General features: G+C 41.7%; 1 protein-coding gene across 3 annotated transcripts in view; it reads left to right on the plus strand.

Annotated features, from left to right (window-relative positions):
- Positions 1-20,514, plus strand: part of cc2d1a (coiled-coil and C2 domain containing 1A) — a 133,055-nt gene that overhangs the window by 47,454 nt on the left and 65,087 nt on the right. For all 3 annotated transcript variants that reach the window (XM_072248391.1, XM_072248390.1, XM_072248392.1), the window contains 6 exons: positions 738-862; positions 4,679-4,805; positions 6,331-6,503; positions 12,180-12,302; positions 15,344-15,402; positions 20,367-20,483. In XM_072248391.1, the coding sequence (XP_072104492.1) occupies positions 738-862; positions 4,679-4,805; positions 6,331-6,503; positions 12,180-12,302; positions 15,344-15,402; positions 20,367-20,483 (724 nt within the window). The remainder of the gene's footprint in view (positions 1-737; positions 863-4,678; positions 4,806-6,330; positions 6,504-12,179; positions 12,303-15,343; positions 15,403-20,366; positions 20,484-20,514) is intronic.

Below are 20,514 nucleotides of genomic sequence, written 5' to 3' on the forward strand. Positions count from 1 at the left end.
CTGTTACTTCCCTCCATGGATGCTGCCTGATGCATTGAGTTCCTCCTGCATTTAGGATGTGACAGAAAACCGGAGCAGTCATGGGAGAACATGCAAACTGCATGTGATCACTGGAGATCAGGATCAAGCCTGGGTCACTAGAATTGTTAGGCAGCAGCTCTTCAGTGGTAGGCACGGAAATGCTCTCATTCTGCCCTGCAGAGCTGATGTACGGTTAGAATGACAAAGTTTTTTTGAATCTTGAATCTTCCAACTGAGCTCCTGTGTCAGCCAGTTTGTGCTGTGCAGATTGTAATTCTGTTGGCCTACTGTTTTTCATTTCTAGTGTTTCATTCCTGAAACAGTGACTTCACAAATTTCTGCATAAAAGTTGGTTTAAATGACCAGTCATGATTACCTGTGTTTCTTCACAACTGCCCACATCCCTCTTTGAACCAAACAGGCATCAGAGGTGACACAGTATCTATTACAGTGATAGTGACCTACTTCAATGCCCGCCACTGTCTGTAAGGAGTTTGTAGTTTCTCCTTGTGAATGCATGGGTTTCCTTAAGGTACTCCAGTTTCCTCCCACTTTCCAAAAACATACAGGTAAGTAGGTTATTTGGTCACGTGGATGTAATTAGGCAGTCAGTCCAGAAGGGCCTGTTACCGTGCTGTATCTCTAAATAAATGGTAACTGGATAGGTGATTAAATGATGTATTACCTTTTTTTTAATCCCTTGCTTGTATCTTCAGGTTTCCCACCTCTTCAGGGATCAGAAAATTGTGCTCAGAATCAGACCATTGTGGGAGTGCTGGAGAGTGCAATGAAGCTGGCTAATCAGGAGGTGGATGAAGATGGTGACCATGAGGAGGGTGAGGTAGGTTCTTATGGGTAGTTTTAAATAAATAAATATTTTTCCATCCCGCCCCTAACGAAATGTCTTCATGTACAGTACTATCTTCTAATAGGGTTTGTAAATGTATTGCCAGCTCACATAGAAATGAGCTAATATAAAGCATAGTTCTGTGATTCAGTACAGTATGCACAGTAAAACTGAATCTGCCATTCACTTGTTTTGAGTTCCTAATGGTTCGGAATGCAGCTCATCAGTGCGTATGCCAAGTTCACTTAATTGGACACTGATTCTAAAATAGATTAGTTTTCTTAGTCACGTACATCAAAACATCAGTGAAATGTGTTGTTTGCTTCAATAACCAACAGTGTAAGGATGTGATGGGGAAAGCTTGCAAATGTTGCTATGCTTCCAGTGCCAACTTAACTTGCCCACAACTTACTAACCCTAACGCGTACACCTTTAGCATGTGTGCAGAAATTGGGGGCACCTGGAGGAAACCTACGTGGTCACAGGGAAAACATACAAATTCCCTTGCTGTCAGTGGTGGAATTGAACTTGGGTCACTGGTGCTTTAAAATACTGTGCTTGTGCTATGATGCTGCCCTAAACCTAGCTATTAATAGTAGCTGATCTTTCTGGAGATGTATAACTGAAGGGACTAGTACTACGTCGACTCAGGCCTAGGGGGCCAGCGTCGGGCACGATGACAGACTCTCCACTTTTCCCTCTCCCTCACCAGTGTGATCAGTTCATCTATATTAGCCGCGCCGCTGTCTTCTAGGAGCGTGTTGACCATAGTCTTAGGAGGGCGCCCAGGGTTCATCCTCCCATGCTTGGGCTCCCATATGATGACTAGGCTGGCAGGTAGCTCGAGGTGGCGTAGACAGTGCCCCGCTAGTTGCAGTCTTCTCACCTCAATTTTAGTGGTGAGCATCGGTAGGTCATTATAGAGCTCGACATTCGTCATGTGCTGTTGCCAACTCTAATCAACAGCCATCCGGAGCATTCATGTATAGCAACCATCTAGAGGCTTTTGCATAGTCTTGGTGAGTGTCCACATCTCGTATCCGTACGTGAGAATGGACTCTATGACTGCTATGACAATCTCCTTTTTAAGCCCTCTGGTCAGGTTTGACTTCCAGACTTCCTTCATGACGTTCATAGCCCTCCACGCCAGCGCCTTCCGTAACTGAAGGGAAATGAATGAGAATAGAGGGGAAAATTGCTGAAACGTACTCAGCAGGTCAGAGCACCATGGATTGATGACCTTGCATTGGAACTGATCAGTTCTGGAGGAAAAATGAAAATGGAAAGATTAGTTATCTGAAATTGTTGAATTCAGTATTGAGGGCTTCAGCATGTCCAAATGGAAGGTGAATAGCTGTTTCTCAAACTTGCCATCTGTCTTGTTGAAACAATATAAGACACCAAAGATTGACGTGTCAGAATGAGAGTGCGATGCAGATTTGAAGGGACAGGCAACTTGAAGCTCAGAGTTATGCTTGTGGGTTAATAGATACAAAGTGATTAACCAATCTGAATTTTGCTTCCACGTAGAAGGCGGCATGGTAGCATAGGGGTTTGCGCAATCATTTTGCAGCGCCAGTGATCACCAATTGGAGTTTGATTCCTATCACTATCTGTAAGGAGTTTGTACATTCTCCCATGACTGTGTGGATTTCCTCTGCTCCACGTTCCTCCAAAGACATATGGGTTAGGATTAGTGAGTTATGAGCATGCTATGTTGGCTCTGGAAGCCTGGCGACACTTTTGGGCGGCCCCAGCACAATCCTTACTGATTTGATTTGATGCAAATGATGCTTATGTTTTGACGTACATGTGACAAAGCTAATTTTTGGAAGAGACTACTAAATTGGAATAAAGTTGAGTGAATTAGAGCTTTACCTGGAAGTGCTATTGGGCTTTCAGAATAGTGGGAAGGGCAAATGTTAAAGGACACATGTTGCACCTCATGAGTGTTGTGAGAAGGAGGGTGGTTGTTGGAGATGGGGAGGTACAGAAAGAACAGTTCCTTCAATGTGGTGAGCAGACTCTGGTGGTGGCATCTTGTTGTGAGAGCTTAGAGTGTGAGGGCGTGTGGTCAAGGTGACTATGCACATAATAGATATCAATTTCTAAACTATTGCCTGAGATGGAGATGAGTAGGTTATGGATAATTGAAAGGCCTAGAGAGAGTGTACTGTAGGGGTTGTTTCCAACGATGGGAGAGTCCAGGACTAGAGGGTACAACCTTAGAACACAAGGATGTCCCTGAGGACCTCCAGAGCTGAGGAAGAATTTCATTAAACCAGAGGGTGCTGAATCTGTGAAATTCATTTTCATAGTTGTCTGTGAAGGCCAAGTATATTTAAAGTGGAGATTGGTAGGTTCTTGATTAGTAAATGCATCAAAGGTTATGAGGCGAAAGCGTAAGAGTGGGGTTAAGAGGGAAAATAAATCAGCAATGAATGAATGGTGGAGCAGACTCGATGGGCCGATTGGCCTAATTCTGTCTTGTATGGAAATAAGAGCAGACTGGAATATGACAGAAAAGCGATGAAATATTTAATTTTTGTCCATGACTAGCACCAGTACAATCATCACTTCACTTGAAAGTCAAGGCAGGTGTCTGGAGCAGGACTGATCTGGTTGATCTACATGTCCTTGAAAGAGATGGGTATAGCTTTCGTATTCAGCTCCATGAGGTTGCTCTGCCTTTTATAAGATTGTGGCTGATCTGATCATCACTTCAGTTTGCATTTCTGTTTTCCTTTCACCCCCTTGTCAATGTGAGAATAGATTCAGTCAGTTTGTGTAGGGGACTACCTGGGCCTCTGTGCAAGGAATCGGGAAATTTTCTATGTGTTGAAGGCTATTAGGGGTGTTACAGAGGTAAATAAGAAAAGTCTGAATGAGAGGAGGAAGGAGACAAAGTGGGACCAGAACTGGCTAAAGCAGTGGATCTTTCGGTAATCCATTTGGGTGCTTTGTAAAGTGTGTGAATGTCCTGGATGAGCCTGCATTTGGTTCTGCTCAACCATTGCCTGAAAACCCTAGAGCTCAGTTTCCGGAAAAAACCTTTTTCTTTTAAGACAACTGGAGTAGGCAATATGAAGTCTTTGGTTGGTGTCTTCAGTATACATTAAAGTAAGTATCTTAACCACTCTCCGATAGGTGTGCTCTTTAAGCACATTGTGATAGATGGGTGAGGCACCTCTACTGAGGAGGGAAGGAATTGTTTGAAAGAAATCTGCTAGACAGCTTGTTCTCTCCCAGCAAAGCAAGTGGCAAGGAGTATGGGGTAACCGATAGTCATCTTCAGGAACACTGGATAATTTTGAGCTGCCCAGTGGATGTCTGAATTTAGTAAGTAAATAAGAAACTAGCAGAGGCCAGAGCTGGAAACCTGGCTGAAGAATGTGAAGTAAAATTTTAAATGAATCTGGGACAAGAACTAATACCTTTTAGTTAATTCAATATCTTTTCCATATCCAGTCTTTCTCGCACTCTTAGTTCCTACGAGATGGAACAGACATTTCCTGTTGGTTAGAAATTGTAACCCTGGTCTGTCTGATATAGATTGGCAATGGTGCTCCTAAATGTCAGGTCCAGGTGGATTTTATTGGCTCTGTGTTTAAAAACTTGTTGAAGCATTCACCCTGAATGTTGTACTTCACATAAGTGAACTCAGCTGTTATTTTTTTTTGCCAGTAGTTTTATTCTTTCTCTGCCCAAAGAGAATGATTTCTGTACTAAATGAAGCATTGAATATGTAGTTATTGCAAATGGCTGGAATATGACTGGTAATACATATTTCTCTCGTACCCTTTTTCAAAGCCAGCACAAAGGACGCCTGCCCAAAGACCTTCTCAGCAAGCACCCCCTCGGACATCAGCACCAAGGGCACCGCCAGCTGCTCCCAATGGCTCTGAAAATCCTGCACCGAAGCAGATGTCAGGCAAAGGTAGTTTTGAATTTGATCTTTGAAGAACAGTCAAATATTTGCAAATGATGCAAAGTTGATTTTGTATTTTTCATTCAGTATAAATTCTTCTATAGCATCAAGGAGTTTATATTCACTGCTTTATTATATGGTCTTGAGGCTCCTGATACTTGCTTAAACTAATGACTTGTGCCTCTTTTTGTAATCTGTTGAATATAATCCTTTACAAAGCAAGGGCTGTATGTATACGCAGGAATCTGCAAGTTTGGTTATGTAGCCAGACATGTGGAGTTCGGTGATTAATGAGCCCAAGTTAAGTCTCAAATTTTTTTTTGAAAAGTATGAAATAATAAATTAAAAGTAAATTTACAAGTTCAATTTTCATAAAAATCACCAAATTAACAAATGAAGATTAGGTAGTTAAAATTATTCTTGGAATCAAATCCCCCTCCTCTTTGGGTGTTTCTGCACAGGAGACTATCACTCCCTGGCTACTTTCCCAAGTGACCTGTCGGCATGTATGAAAATTCCGTTCTGGCAATGTCTTTCAGGATCACAGAACTAAATGTTTTGAGATCTGACTGTTTCTTTTTCTTTTTCTATTTCTAGTCCCCTTTGCCAGAGTTGCACTTAACTCTTGCAACCCTCGCTCTCTCTCCCTTTCTTATATTGTTACATCCCTAAGAACAGACTGAATGCTACACCTCCTGGTATGTGTGACTCAACATGGCTTGGTATCATCCTGGAGCACTCGCCCAATCATTGACTGTGTAGTTATTGCAAAGTGGGACTTGGGAGTCCTAGTGCAGGATCCCTTCAACTTGTAGGTTGAATCAGTAATAAGGAAAGCAAATGCAATGTTAGCATTCATTCTGAGAGGACTAGAGTATAAAAGCAAGGATACAACGCTGAGGCTTTATAAGACATTGGTCAGACTGCAATTAGAGTATTGTGAGCAGTTTTGGGCACCTTATCAAAGAAAGGATGTGCTGACATTAAAGGTTCAGAGGTGGTTCATTCAAATGATTCCAGGAATAAAAGGGGTAATGTACGAGGTGAATTTGCCTCTGGGCCTGTACTCACTGAAGTTTAAAAGAATGAGAGGTATAGAAACCTATCAAATTTGAAAGTCCTTGATAGATTTATGTGGAGAGAATGTTTCCTATAGTGGGAAAGTCTAGGGCCAGGGCACAGCCTTCGAATACAACGTGCCTTTAGAACAGAGGTGAGGAAGAATTTCCGGAGTCGGAGGGTGGTGAATCTGTGGAACTTATTGCCACAGATAGCTGTGAAGTACAAGTAATTGGGTATACTTAAAGTGGAGCTTGATAGGCTTTTGATTAGTAAGGGCGTCAAGGTTATGGGAGAAGGCAGGAGAATGGGGCTGAGGTGGGTAATAAATCAGCTATGATGGAGTTTCAGAGCAGACTCGATAGGCCGAATGGAATAATTCTCCTATATCTTATGGTCTTGTCACATTAGCATTACAGTACACAGAAGTAAACATCGCACTGAACCTCTCCTTTGTTTTTATTCCATCTGACAGCTCAGCAGCAGTTGCAATTCTTGCAGAACAGGAAAAAGCAGTTCATGCAGGCAGCCCTGAAAAAGAAACAGAAGAATGACATAGAGGGAGCTAAATTGTATCTTCGGCAGGCTAAAGGCCTGGACCCCATGATTGAGGCTGCCAAAAGTGGGCTTCCTGTAGATATTACAAAGGTAATTAATTTGCTTTCTGAAGTAATGTCCTTACCTTTGGGGTAAAAAAGGAATAATTTACAAATGCATTGTACAGCTGTGTTCCAAAGACGAATTTCTCGATACATGCAGGTGATAATAATTCTGATTCTGACTTTAAATTGCTGAAACCCTTTTTATTTTGTAGCAGAGTAACGATACGAAAATGGCAGCTAATGTGCATAAACAGCTAAAAATCTTTTTCTTCTGTGATACTTGATGGACAACAGGAAATGTATTCCTCGGTATGATATCCTGGTGTCACTTTATGACCATCTGAAGCAGACATCCCACGCTGCAAAAACTCATTTCAGGGAGGTAGCACCATCAATTTGTGGGAGACTCCCAGAACTTCCGGGATAGGTGGCATGTCTGCAGTAGAGTAGCTCCTTAGCAGCTAGCCAGCTAGTTTAAGTAACGTTAGCTATGCTAATGAATGAATGACACCTGTTAAATTAACTTCAACATGTTTTTTACAGTCTTAACCCACCATGGGCAATAGAAAAGTCACTGTTGCAAGCAGTGCAGTGAGCAACATTGTCATTATTTTTGACCCCTATTAGACAAGGATACACTTTAGTGTAGTCTGAGGTGATGTACGTTTTGTATTTTCTTTTTTCAGAACACTGCTATGGCGCTCGCGCTCTCTCTCAAAAAAATTGATTTCCGGGATATTGTATATAATTTGTGGGCATCAGGGAGCCACTATCAATATGCAGGAGACTCCCGGAACTTCCGGGAGAGGTGGGATGTCTGCTGAAGGGATGGACAGGGCCTCTGAGTAAATTTTCATCCAAAGAGACAGCAGCTGCATCAGGAAATGCCAGTGGCATTTTGTTTTGGTCAAGCCTTTGGTGTGTGATTTAAGTCAATTGGTTTAATCAGTGTTGTTTGCCAGTGCACAGTGGCGAGTAGATATCTTCTAATGTGGAGAAGCTCAAAGTCACAAAAATTAGAAAGTTTTTGATAAGAACAGACCATTCAGCCTGACAAAGCTTGCCAAATTCTTATTCACATAGTGTTGAAATAACTATTGAGCTTAGATTTGAAAGTCTCTAAGGTACTACTCTCAACTACACAATTAGGTAGTTTGTCCCATGTGTCTACAACTTGCTGTGTAAAGAAATACTTCCTGATGTTAGTCTGAAATCTCCCTTTAACCAGTCTCCACCTATGTCCCCATGTCTTCGTTGATGGATTATTTTGAAGTAGCAGCTGGCATCCACCTTGCTTATACCCAAAATTATTTTGAGCACTTCTATCATGTCCCCTCTCATTCTGTGTCTACTTAGGCTAAAAAGTTTTAGTTCTTCAAATCTTCCTTCCTAGCTTCTGCCTTGCAGACCTGGAATGAATCTTGTCTCCCTTCTCTGACCCGCTTGGTGGCGCAATAATATCAGCGCCGGACTCCAGAGCAAAGGTTCCCGAGTTCCAATCCAAGTTGGGTTGAGCGTCGAGCTAGCAACTGGGCCTCGTAAAAACAAGATTAGCTTGCTACAGAAACACCGTCATGACGGTGCCCCGATAACTCCACTGCCGAGTTAAGGGCTATTCTTCTGCTTCCCTTCTCTGAACTCTAGTACCTTCACATCCCTCACAAAATATGGAGACTAAAATTGTACACAGTACTCAAGGTGTAGCCTCACAAGCACATTATACAACCTAAGGAGAATGTCTCTAGACTTGAACTGGTTGTAGACCTGAGGAGAGCTAAGGCACCAGTGACCCTTGTTTCCATCCAGCGGGTCAGTGTGGACATGGTGGAGGATTACAAATTGACAATAAACTGGACTGGTCAAAGAACACTGAGGCTGTCTACGAGAAGGGTCAGAGCCGTCTCTATTTCCTGAGGAGACTGAGGTCCTTTAACATCTGCCGGACGATGCTGAGGATGTTCTACGAGTCTGTGGTGGCCAGTGCGATCATGTTTGCTGTTGTGTGCTGGGGCAGCAGGCTGAGGGTAGCAGACACCAACAGAATCAACAAACTCATTCGTAAGGCCAGTGATGTTGTGGGGATGGAACTGGACTCTCTGACGGTGGTGTCTGAAAAGAGGATGCTGTCCAAGTTGCATGTCATCTTGGACAATGTCTCCCATCCACTACATAATGTACTGGTTGGGCACAGGAGTACATTCAGCCAGAGACTCATTCCACCGAGATGCAACACAGAGCGTCATAGGAAGTCATTCCTGCCTGTGGCCATCAAACTTCACAACTCCTCCCTTGGAGGGTCAGACACCCTGAGCCAATAGGCTGGTCCTGGACTTATTTCCTGGAGTAATTTACATATTACTATTTAATTATTTATGGTTCTATTACTATTTATTATTTATGGTGCAACTGTAATGAAAACCAATTTCCCCCAGGATCAATAAAGCATGACTATGACTATGAACTCCACTGAGCACGTTATATAGTCCAACATTCTATGAGCCTTTCAAATTGCTTCTGTGCATTGTCTAGATGTTGATAGTGATGAGTCTACGAGGACGCCCAAACCCTTTTCATAAGATGCGTTTTCTAACTCAAGACTCCCATTGTATATTTATATCTAATATTTCTCCTTTCTGTATGTAATATTTTACATTTACTTACATCAAATTTCATCTGCCCACATCTGGATTTTGTTTAGATCAAACTGTACTGATACTGCTGTTTGAATGTTATCAGCCTTCCCCCTAATTTTGCATTATCTGCAAATTTTAGTAGTTTATTTGTTTTGTGCTTATCCAAATTATCAAGGTAAATTGAAAACTGCAACCCCAAAATTGATCTCTGCAGAACCCCACTTTTAACATCTTCTAGGTGTGAAAATGATCCTTTCATCATAAATCGTTTTCTGTTTTTGAGCCAATTCTGCACCCATTAGCATACTGTACCCTGAATCCCTACCTCCTGTAATTTGATTATTAACCTCTTGGGAGTATCTTGTCAAAAGCCTTCTCAAGTCCAAATGAATGATATCAATCGCTCTATTGTTATCATAGATTTTAGTTGCCTCGTCATAGAACTCCAGCATATTAGTAAAACATGCCTGTTCTTATCAGCTGTTTTTCCATCTCATTGTTTATTAATGCTTCCATCATCTTACCTATGATGCACTTAAGCTTGCTAGTCTATAGTTACCAGGGTCAGTGCGGGCACCCTTTTTGTATACTAGGGCAATGTTAGCCCATTTCCAGTCTTTGGGGACTTCACCAGTCTTTAGCGACTTATGAAAAATACTTTGGGGGGGTTTGTATATATAATCACAGACCTCTTTAAGTACCCTTGGATATATGTCTGGCTTTGGAGATTTATTAACTTTCAGCCTTTTTAGCTGAAGTAGAACCTCAAGACATCCACGTCACTTAAAACAACCTTTTTTCCTACACTTGTTGGCATATTGTCAACATCTTCACAGGTGAACACTTTAGCAAGATATGAGTTAATAGTATCCGCTATGTCCTTCTCTGCATAATTTATAACCCCACTATAATTCCTAGTACATTGAACTTCCTCCTTGACTTTTTTTTTACTACTTTAAGTATTGGAAAAAATCTCTTGGGGCCAATCTTAGCATTATCAGCAATATCCTTCTCAGCCTACTTTTTGGCTCTAAATTTATCTCATATTTTCATATGCCCTGCAGTTAACGTTATTACTCTTTTTTTGTGTTCTTTATACGGCTGTCCTTCAATATTTTGTATGTATATATTCATTCATCTATGTAGTTGATCTATTGTTTTTATTGCTTCTCCCAACCTTGGGTATGAACATTTCCTGCATACATGTATTACCTCTTTAAATCGATCCCATTGTTCCTCAACTGACTCAACGTCAAGCAGTTACTTCCAGTTTACCTTCTGAAGTCTGCTGCATCTGCACAAACTTTGCCTTCTGAAATGTAATTAAATGGCTTTTGTTATTACTGATATACTGTCCCAAAAAACTTTGAGGCTGGCAACGTTGTGATTGCGTGTTCCTAAAGGTTGGACAACTTTCGTACTCAAGATTCTATCCTGATTGTTACAGAATGTCAAATGCAGACAGTCCTCCCCTCTCATTGGTGCAGTTACGTACTAGATCAAAAAACAATCACTTAGTGAATTGTTACGCACCAGCAGCAATAGGTATGAAATTGAGTCAGGTTTTTATAAACAAACAACGAAATTTATTAACCTCTACTCAAAAACATAGAAAAGTAAACAAAAGACTAACTTAGACAGAAGTTAACAGTGTTAATGCGTCTTTAGTTATCAAACAGTCGAACTTAAAGGCAGTTCTTAACAGAATTCTTAAAAGGCAATTCAAACAGTCTTAAGTTCAACGAGTCCAAGTGATTTATGAAATAAGTGAGAGGAGAGACTTCTCGAACCAGCGATGACGAAAAGACGAAAATGCTGACGCAGATCCCAGCCAAGAAATGCCTTGTCCGAAGAGATCACGAAGAATAAGATTTCTCACAGTAACTGACCTTTCGCAGGAGGTGGTCACCACACAACACCCAAGACCGTGCAGGGGTTAACCAAAAGTGTGTGCCACAATACCCATATGGACCATACCAAATGTCAATCACAGAATGCCGTTCATTTCTTGGATTCGTACGAAGCTGGTGATTCTTCTGTCTCTCGCTGTCTCTGCTTCCACAATTACGTAACCACCAACTGTGACTCCCCAACAAAACAACTACGCAACAAACTACAGTCTTCCCTTTTATACCGGTTGGAACATGCCATCACGTGACATTACATCACCCCACTATCACGACACTTGCATCATGCCAATATCACGAGACAATTACATCATGCTCACGATATACTCACGGGACAGGTAACAGAATTCACTTCTCTGTAATCTATTGGTCACTGGGTTCTCTCCCTCAATATTTGAGAATTTAAAGTCTCCCATAACTATAACATCACCCTCAGAACTTACTTTTTTAATATTCTGGTGGTTGTTTATTAAAACCACTCAATACTAGGGAATCTATATCATGCTAAAATTTGGAGTAATATTCTGCTGGAAGAACTTCCAGTTCTATAAGATGCAAGAGCAGAATTAGGCCATTCAGCCTATCGGATTTGCTCAGCTATTCAATCATGGCCGATTTTATTTTTCAGCTTTGTGTGTGTGTTCCCTTAACATTGCCTGTCAAGATCCTTGCAACCTCTACCTTAAATACCCCTAATGATTTGACCTCCACAGCCCTTTGTCGCAGTAAATTCCACAAATTAACCACCCTCTGCCTAAAGAAATTCCTCATTTCATATTTGAAGGGACACTGCTTTAATTCCAAGCCTTGGATCCTAAACTCCCATGCAAATAGAAAAATGCTCCCCACATCTACTCGATGCTGATGTTTCAGTTGAGCAGCATCTATAGAGATGGGGTAATAAAGAATTGTCAACATTCCTGGTAGAAACCCTGAATAGGAACAAAAACATCAACAATTCCTTCCTTTCTACCTTACCCCATCCCTACAGATGCTGTTCAGCCTGCTGACTTCCTCCAACAGATTGTTGCTTGTGAGGCCTATTACTGATCCAGATGGGGAGAACAGCTAGTAACCCATAGGAAGCATTGATTCAAGTCTTTGTTATCTTTGACGATTGTGATATTCACTTACCTGGTTAAGTTGTTTAGTAAGTGAGCAATCCTTGACCTTAAATTTTAGGTACCAGCACCCCCAGAAAATGAGGAGGATTTTGTGTTAATGCAGCAAAGAGGAGTACACATACCCCAGAAAACAGCGGAACAATATGGCCAGCTGATGGAAGTTCTGAAGCAACAGTATGAGGTAAATGCATAACACAGCAATATTAGGATTGAGTGAACAGAGTATATCAAAGCATCTGCAGTCAAAGTTCAAAGTAAACTTATTATAAAAATTTGTATGTTACCATATATATGATTCATTTTTTTGCATGCATTTACAGGAAAAAAGAACTACAATAGAATTTTATATAAAAACACTACATAAAGACTGACCAACACCAATGTGCAAGTGAAGACAAACTGTACGAATAAAAATAATACTGAGAAATACATACAAAATGCTGGATGAGCTCAGCAGGCCTGGCAGCATCTCTGGAAAAGAGTACACACAACACCTCAGGCCGTGACCCTTCAGCAGGACTAAAGAAAAAAAGCTCAGGAGTAGATTTAAAAGGTGGTGGGGAGGGAAGAGAGAAACACAAACTGATAGGTGACCCCTGAAGTGGGAGGGATGAAGTGGAGAGCTGGGAAGTGATTGGTGAAGAAGATACAGGGCTGGAGGAGGAAGTCTAATAGAAGAGGACAGAAGGCCATGGAAGAAAGAAAAGGGGGAAGGAGCACCAGAGGAAGGAGATGGGTGGGCAAGGAGATAAGGTGAGAGAAAGAAAAGGGAATGGGGAATTGTGAAGTGGGGGGGTATTACTGGAAGCTTGAGAAAGTGATGCTTACGCCATCAGGTTGGAGGCTACCCAGACAGAATATAAGGTGGTGTTCCTCCAACCTAAGTGTGGCCTCATCACGACAGTAAACATATTGGAATGGGAAGTGGAATTAAAATGGGTGGCCACTGGGAGATCCCGCTTTTTTCTGGCAGATGGAGCGTAGGTTCTCAGTGAAGTGGTCTCCCAATCTATGTTGGATCTCACCGATATACAGGAGGCCACACCGGGAGCACCGGACACAGTATATGACCCCAAAGGACTCTTCAGAAGTGTCACCTCACCTGGAAGGAATGCTTGGGGCCCTGAATGGTAGGGAGGGAGGAAGTGTAGGGACAAGTATAGCACTTGTTCTGCTTGCAAGGATGAGTGCCAAGAGGGAGATCAGTGGGAAGGGATGAATGGACAAAGATGTGCTTGGTGGTGGGATCCCGTTGGGGATGGTGGAAGTTCCGAAGAATTATGTGCCTGGCGCGGAGGCTGATGGGGCAGTAAGTGAGGATGAGAGGAATCCTATCCATGGTAAGGTGACGGGAGGATGGGGTAAGAGCAGAGGTTCATGAAATGGAAGAGATGCAGTTGAGATGGTGGAGGAACAGAAGACCCTTTTCTTTGAAGGAGGAGGAGCTTCATCCTGAGAGCAGATGCGGCAGAGACGGAGGAATTGAGAGAATGGGATGGCGTTTTTACCAGTAACAGAGTGGGAGAAGGTGTAGTCCAGGTAGCTGTGAGAGTCCATGGGTTTGTAATAGCCATCAGTAGATAAGCTGTCTCCAGGAATAGAAACCGAGAGATCGAGAAAGGGGAGGAAGGTGTCGGAAATGGAACAAGTAAATTTGAGGGTAGGGTGGAAGATGGAGGCAAAGTGGATGAAGTCGACAAGTTCCATATGGGTGCAGGAAACAGCAACAATGCAGTTGTCGATAGAGTGTACAATATAGGCTTGGAACATAGACTGTTCTGCATAGTCGACAAACAGGCAGGCATAGTTGGGACCCACGCGAGTGCCCATGGCTATACCTTTTGTTTGAAGGAAGTGGGAGGAGCCATAGGGGAAATTATTTAGAGTGAGGACAACTCTGATGTATGCTGCTTTCTTATGGCAGTGCTCCATGATCTTAATGTTTTCTGTTAAAGTTGTGGAATGGGTGCATTTCTCATTAACATTTGTGGAGGGGTTTCTGTTCCTCCAACTCAGCCATGAATGGTCCCAAGCCAGGCTGCCAAAGGAGGAGGGTTGGGCATGGGGCTAGCACCCCCATCCCATTTTTAAAAACCCAAAGCTACAGAAACTCCAAGGACCTTATCCCTGGGAGAGGAGGAACCTTCACATAGAAGACATAAAAATGGGCTACACCTGAGGACAATTTGAAAGACTGGCCCATGACAGAGTACACTGGCGAACTGCCTTTGGCAGCCTATGCACCAGTAGAGGTGATGGGCTGAAGAAGAGAAGTTCTGGGTCTACGGCCTTGAATCTTAATACAGTATCCTCAATTCCTTGCTGTGTTAGTCCATCTGTTTTGCGAGTGTCAGGTTTCATATGTGGGATCGACATGGAGTTTTGGGAATCTCTAGGGAAGTGTCTTTATGCCAGCACCTGGAACCTAAAATGCATTCATTAATTGAAGTTATTTTGTGTTCTTACTGCATATAACTTATTACTGAGGAGGATAAACTTGGCAGTTTCGACTGAACATTTGGCAAAGGTGGTGAAGCATACTGGGCAACAATAAGAACTTTGGAGGAATATGGGGAAAAAATGATTGAAGCAATTACAATATCATGTTGCTACAGGGCAAGGAGCTAATGTTCAAGTTCTGCCAGTTGGCATTAACAGTATTGGTAAACTGACATTGGCAAGGAAAGGAAATTCTGCACTTTTTGGGAGAAATTGAGAAAGATGAGCAGGGTCAGGGTCATACAGTACAAAAATAAGCCCTTCAATCCACCATTTTGTACCTGCTTCACTATCATTTACCAGCAGCTGTAATATTGTAATTTGTAAGTTGCTAGTTTTTAAAATTAACATTGTCAGTTTTATATTTTAAAATGAACGTTAAGCCTATTTTAAGATTTTCGTGTGCTTGGTTGCCATTGTGATTTGGGTAGATCGGGTCAGATAAACTTCAGCTTTTTTCCCCAGATTTGCAAATGTACATTAGAGCAATATTGTAAGTGACAAATATTAACTTGTCATGGCCACATTACTCACTGGTGAAGAATGTTTTAAAAATATATATTGTATATATTATTTATTGTATATATAATCAAATATACCAAATTACATTTGCAGACAAGTTGAAAAAGTTGAACTCCATTGGAGGTAAGCTGTGTATTTGGGTGAATTCTACTCTGCTGTTGCACCCAATAATAACCATTTCATTTGTGTGTCCTACTGCAGAAATGTATGAAGTACTCCAAGCAATACACCCACCTTGGCAATGTGTCAGAGACCACCAAGTGAGTTGCATGCTTTCACTCTTTTCTTTTCCAAACTTCATTAAGTATTTGATTTTCAGCAAAGATATCACAGTACAGAATGCAGTAGAAATGCAATAGTCTGGCATTCAGTTGTTTGGAAATCATACGGGTTTGGCATCAAATTTGCTGGCTATCTTTTCCATGCTTCCTTTCAATTATCCAGGTCTGTTCGAAAATTGGTTACAAGGATGAAACTGCACTCATGGGCCTCTTTATTAGGTACAGGAGTGGAACTCTGTGTGATCTTCTACTGCAGTCACCCATCCACTTTAACATTCGACGTGTTTGCATTCAGAGATTTTCTACTGCACGCCACTGTTGTAATGCGTACTTATTTGAATTACTGTTGCGTTCCTATCAGCTCGAACCAGTCTGGCCATCCTCCTCTGACAAGGCATTTTTGCCCACAGTGCTGCCACTCACTAGATGTTTTGTTTTGTACCATCCCCTGTAAACTCCGGGGACTGTTGTACGTGAAAATCCCAGGAGATCAGTATTTTCTGAGTTACTGAAACTACCCTGTCTGGCACCAATAATCATTCCACGGTCAAAGTCACCTAGATCACATTTCTTTCCCATTCTGAGTGTATGTTCTGGATAACAACCGAACCTCTTGCTTTTGTGCATTGAGTTGCTGCCATAATGATTGGCTGATTAGATAAATACATTTACAAGCAGGTGTATAGGTGTACTTAATAGAGTAGCCACTTCACATTTGTGTTTTAATTGGAGTAACATCTAATAATTTGCAAGCCTAGGTCTCAGGAGAATCAGATTAAAGATGAACTGTAATTCCATAGGGAGAAACTCTTGTCAGTTTGTATAGTTTTCTCAGCATTGTTGTACCTGATTTGTTGCCTAAATTTACGTTTTTTTTAATTCCATTGAGCAGATGCCGGTAGACAGATCCAATTTGTACCCCAGCTTAGACCACAAGAGCAGAATTGTGTCGTTTAGTCCACTGAGTCGGCTCCACCATTTCATCATGACTGATCCATATTTCTTATCCGCCTCGATCTCCTGCCTTCTCCCCCTATCCCTTCTCCCCCTAATCAATCAAGAACCTATTAACCACCATCCTAAATATGCACAAAGACTAGGCCTCCACAGCTGCCAGTGACAATAAATTCCACAGATTCGCCATTCTCTTGTTAAAGAAATTTCTCCTCATCTCTATTCTAATAGGATGCCCCTCTGAGGCTATGTCCTCTGTTCCCAGATCCTCCCACCTTAGGAAACATCCTCTCCACATCCACTCTTTCAAGTCCTTTCACCATCTATAGGTTTCAGTTAAGTCACCCCTCATTATTCTGAATTTCAGCAAATACAGGCTCAGAGCCATCAAACACACCTCATGTGACAAGCTGTTCAATTCTAGAATCTTGTCTGTGAAGCTCCTTTGAACCCTCTCCAATTTCAGCAGATCCTTTCTTGGATAAGGGGCCCACAATTGCTCACAATATGCCAAGTGAGGCCTCAGCAGTGCTTTATAAAACCTCAATATTATATCCTTGCTTTTATATTCTAGTTCTTTTGAAATGAATGCTAATATCATATTGGTCTTCCCTACCACAGACTCTACTTACAAATTAACTTTTAGGGAGTCTTGCACAAGGTCTCCCAAGTCCCTTTGCACATCAGATTTTTGAATTTTCTCTCCATTTGGGAAATAGTCTACCTTTTTTATTTCTACCAAATTGCATGATCATACACTTCCCGACACTGTATTCCATCTGTCACTACTTTGCCCATTCTCTTATCCAAGTTCTTCTGTAGTGCCTCTACTTCCGCAAAAATACCTGCCCCTCCACCTACCTTCATATTTAGTCCGTAAGCTTTGCAACAAAGCCATCAATTACATCATCGACATACAACATATATATAAGCTGTCTCAACACAGACCCCTGTGGACTCCACTAGTCACTGGCAGCCAGCTAGAAAAGTCTCCCTTTATTCCCACTTGTTGCCTTCTACCGATTAGCCACTGCTTTATCCATGCAAGTGGCTTTTCTGTAATACCATGGACTCTTATTAAGCAGCCTCGTGTGGCACCTTGTCAGAGGCCTTCTGAAAATCCAAGTGCACAACATCAACTGATTCTCCTTTGTCTATCCTGCTTGTTATTTCTTCAAAGAATTCCAACAGATTTGTCAGGCAAGACTTTTCCTCGAGGAACCATGCTGACTACAATCTGTTTTATCATGTGCCCCCCAAGTACCCTGAAAACACATCCTTAACAATTGACTCCAACATCTTCCCAACTACTGAGGTCAGACAAACTGATCTATCATTTCCTTCCTTCTGCCTCTCTCCCTTCTTGAAGAGTGGAATAATGTTTGCAATTTTCCAGTTCTCTGGAACCATCCCGGAATCTTCAAAGATTGTTACTAATGCCTCCACATTTCAGCTATCTCTTTCAGAACCCTGGGATGTAGATGACTTAGATACCTGCAGACCTTTCAGTTTCCCCAAGAACTTTCTTCCTCGTAATGGCAAATTCACTTACTTCTGACACTGACACTCTGGAGCTTCCACCGTATTGCTAGTGCCTTCCACAGTGAAAACTGATGGAAAGTACTTATTCAGTTCATCTGCCAGTTCCTTGTCCCTCATTACTCTTCTCCAGCATCGTTTCCCAGTGGTCAAATATCCACTCTCTCCTCTCTTTTACACTTTGTATCTGAAGGAACTACTTTGTTTGACAGAGCTCATGTGGACCAGAAGACAAAGTGATAGTGAAGCTTTGCCCTTGGGGAGTCTTGTGAATTCCTGTGACCCTGAAGGTGATGCTGTTGGAGTTTAGCTATCTGTTGCTTAGCTCCCGGTAGGGTCATTCATAGTGGTAAGGTCAAGGGGGAGGGTCCAGATAAAGACCTTTCCAGCCCAAGACCGCAGTGATGGAAGTGATAGCGTATCACAAAAGTCAGCGAAGGCAGAGGTAGACTGCAGTAGTGAGGGTCCCCAGTTCCCCGGTCTTCCTCCATTCCATTCCAGTGGACCCTGATCCAATGTGGTGTTTGCCTATGTATCAGCCTCCTCACATTAAACAAAGTTCTCCATTAAGGAAATCCACTCCGACATCACGGATTAAATTCTGTGGCAGTCGGCATGTGGCGAAGGGGGTAGAATGTGCACTATATGTCGATCCTGGATTGGTCGCCTTCTGCTACTTGAAGACCCACCAATAGACAACCCCTTGGGAGAACATCATATTCGACTTGTGTGATCCCACGTTTTGGCTCTATTTAGACTGTAGTAGATTTAGTTCATAATTACAATTGTGTGGCTGTTGAGTTTTAATTAAATCTTTTTCTTCTAAAGTATGTTACCACTTAGTCTTAACACAAGAAAAGCTAAGAATGGCATTAACGCCCAGAAAGAGTAGACATGGAGAGGATATTTCCTATAATTGGGCAATCTTGGACCATAGGGCACAGCGTGAGAATATAAGGATGTCCCTTCAAAACAGAAATGAGGAATTTCTGTAGCCTGATGGTAGTGAATCTGTGAAATTCATTGTCATAGATGGCTTTGGAGCCAAGTCTTTTGGGTATAATTAAAGTGGAGGTTGATAGCTCCTTGATTAGTAAGGGAGTCAAAAGATTACAGGGAAATCACTGGAGAATGGGATTGAAAGTGAAATAAATAAGCCAGCCATGAGAGAATGGCAGAACAGACTCAATTGGCCAGCTGGCCGAGATCTGCTCCCAATGTCTTATGGTCTTAATGTATTGGATTAATTTTATATTAGACAGCACTGTTTGTGTGAGGTCTTTGATTCCTGACTGCCAGTGTGCTAGTGGAGCTTTATACTATGGCAAAAAAATATGCAGAAGAGCTTGACTTCTGTCTTATTTCTGCAGCTTGTTCAGAAAATTGTTAGTTGGAAACTCAGCTTCAGATCCTTTGCATTTAGTTCTTGAGAATGTTTAATTTTGAGCAACATTATTGAAGTGAATGGCTATTTTTCCCTGCTTTTGATCATTTTGGAATTCTTGCCTGAGTTCCATAGGATGTTAAATATGAGTTTTAAATTGCTTTAATAGAGTTGTTGTATTTTTTCAGTATTTTATCTTGCTGTGAGTAGCCTGAAGATGTAAGGTTGGTTTTATTTGTCACATGCACGTTGAAACTACGGTGAAATGTGTTTTGTATCTACGATTAAGATTATCTGAGCGTTGTGCTGAGCAGCCAACAAGTTTTTCCATGCTTCCAGTGCCAACATAGCATGCCCACACTCACTAACGCTAAACATACTGTATATCTTTAAAATATGGGAGGAAATTGGAACGCCCAAAGGAAATCCATGGGGTCATGGGAGAAGATACAAATTCCTTGCAGACAGTGGCGCAGTCGAATTTCGAATGGTGATTGCTGGCAATGTAAATTGATTGCACTAACCACTACAATACTGTGCCGCACTGGCTGACTATATTTTCACTGCTGGCTGTTGATTTTAAGCAATCAGTGTTATTACATTAAAATATTGATGGAGTTTAGAATGTGGTCCTGAGCTTTAAAACCTCCAGGAAGCAGAAGTTTTAAAGCTGTAATATAAACAGCAGATGTTGGAAATATTTGACAGGTTTTAAGCACCATCTGTGGAAAGAAACACAGTTAGCCTTCTAGATTGAAGATCCCTTCATCAGAAGTAAGTCATCTCTGACAAAAGGTCTTAACCTACAGCTTTCTCTGTTTCTCCTTCCACAGGCGCTGCCTGACATGCTGCGTTTTTCCAACCATTTTCTGATTTTTAGTTCAGGTTTCCAGCATCTGCAGTTTTTTAATTGATTTAGCAAATGTGCAATTATAAATGGTTTGTTGGAGATGGGTGTATGGAGTCAACTTTCTCAATAACAAGTGTAATATAAACAGTATGTATATGGAAGATTAAGTAAGATGCAGTTACTTTTTAACCAGTTTGTTCTACTTTGATTTTAAAGATTTGAGAAAATGGCAGATGATTGTAAAAAGAATATTGAGATCCTGAAGCAGGCCCATGCACAGGGCTGCCCATTACCCAGATACCACCAAGAAGAAAGGACCTTCCAAGTGGTCAAGTGAGTAGCGGCGTCAAGAGATGTGCAAAAG

This window comes from Mobula birostris, chromosome 32 (assembly GCF_030028105.1).
Source record: "Mobula birostris isolate sMobBir1 chromosome 32, sMobBir1.hap1, whole genome shotgun sequence".
In the NCBI taxonomy this organism is placed as follows: Eukaryota; Metazoa; Chordata; class Chondrichthyes; order Myliobatiformes; family Myliobatidae; genus Mobula; species Mobula birostris.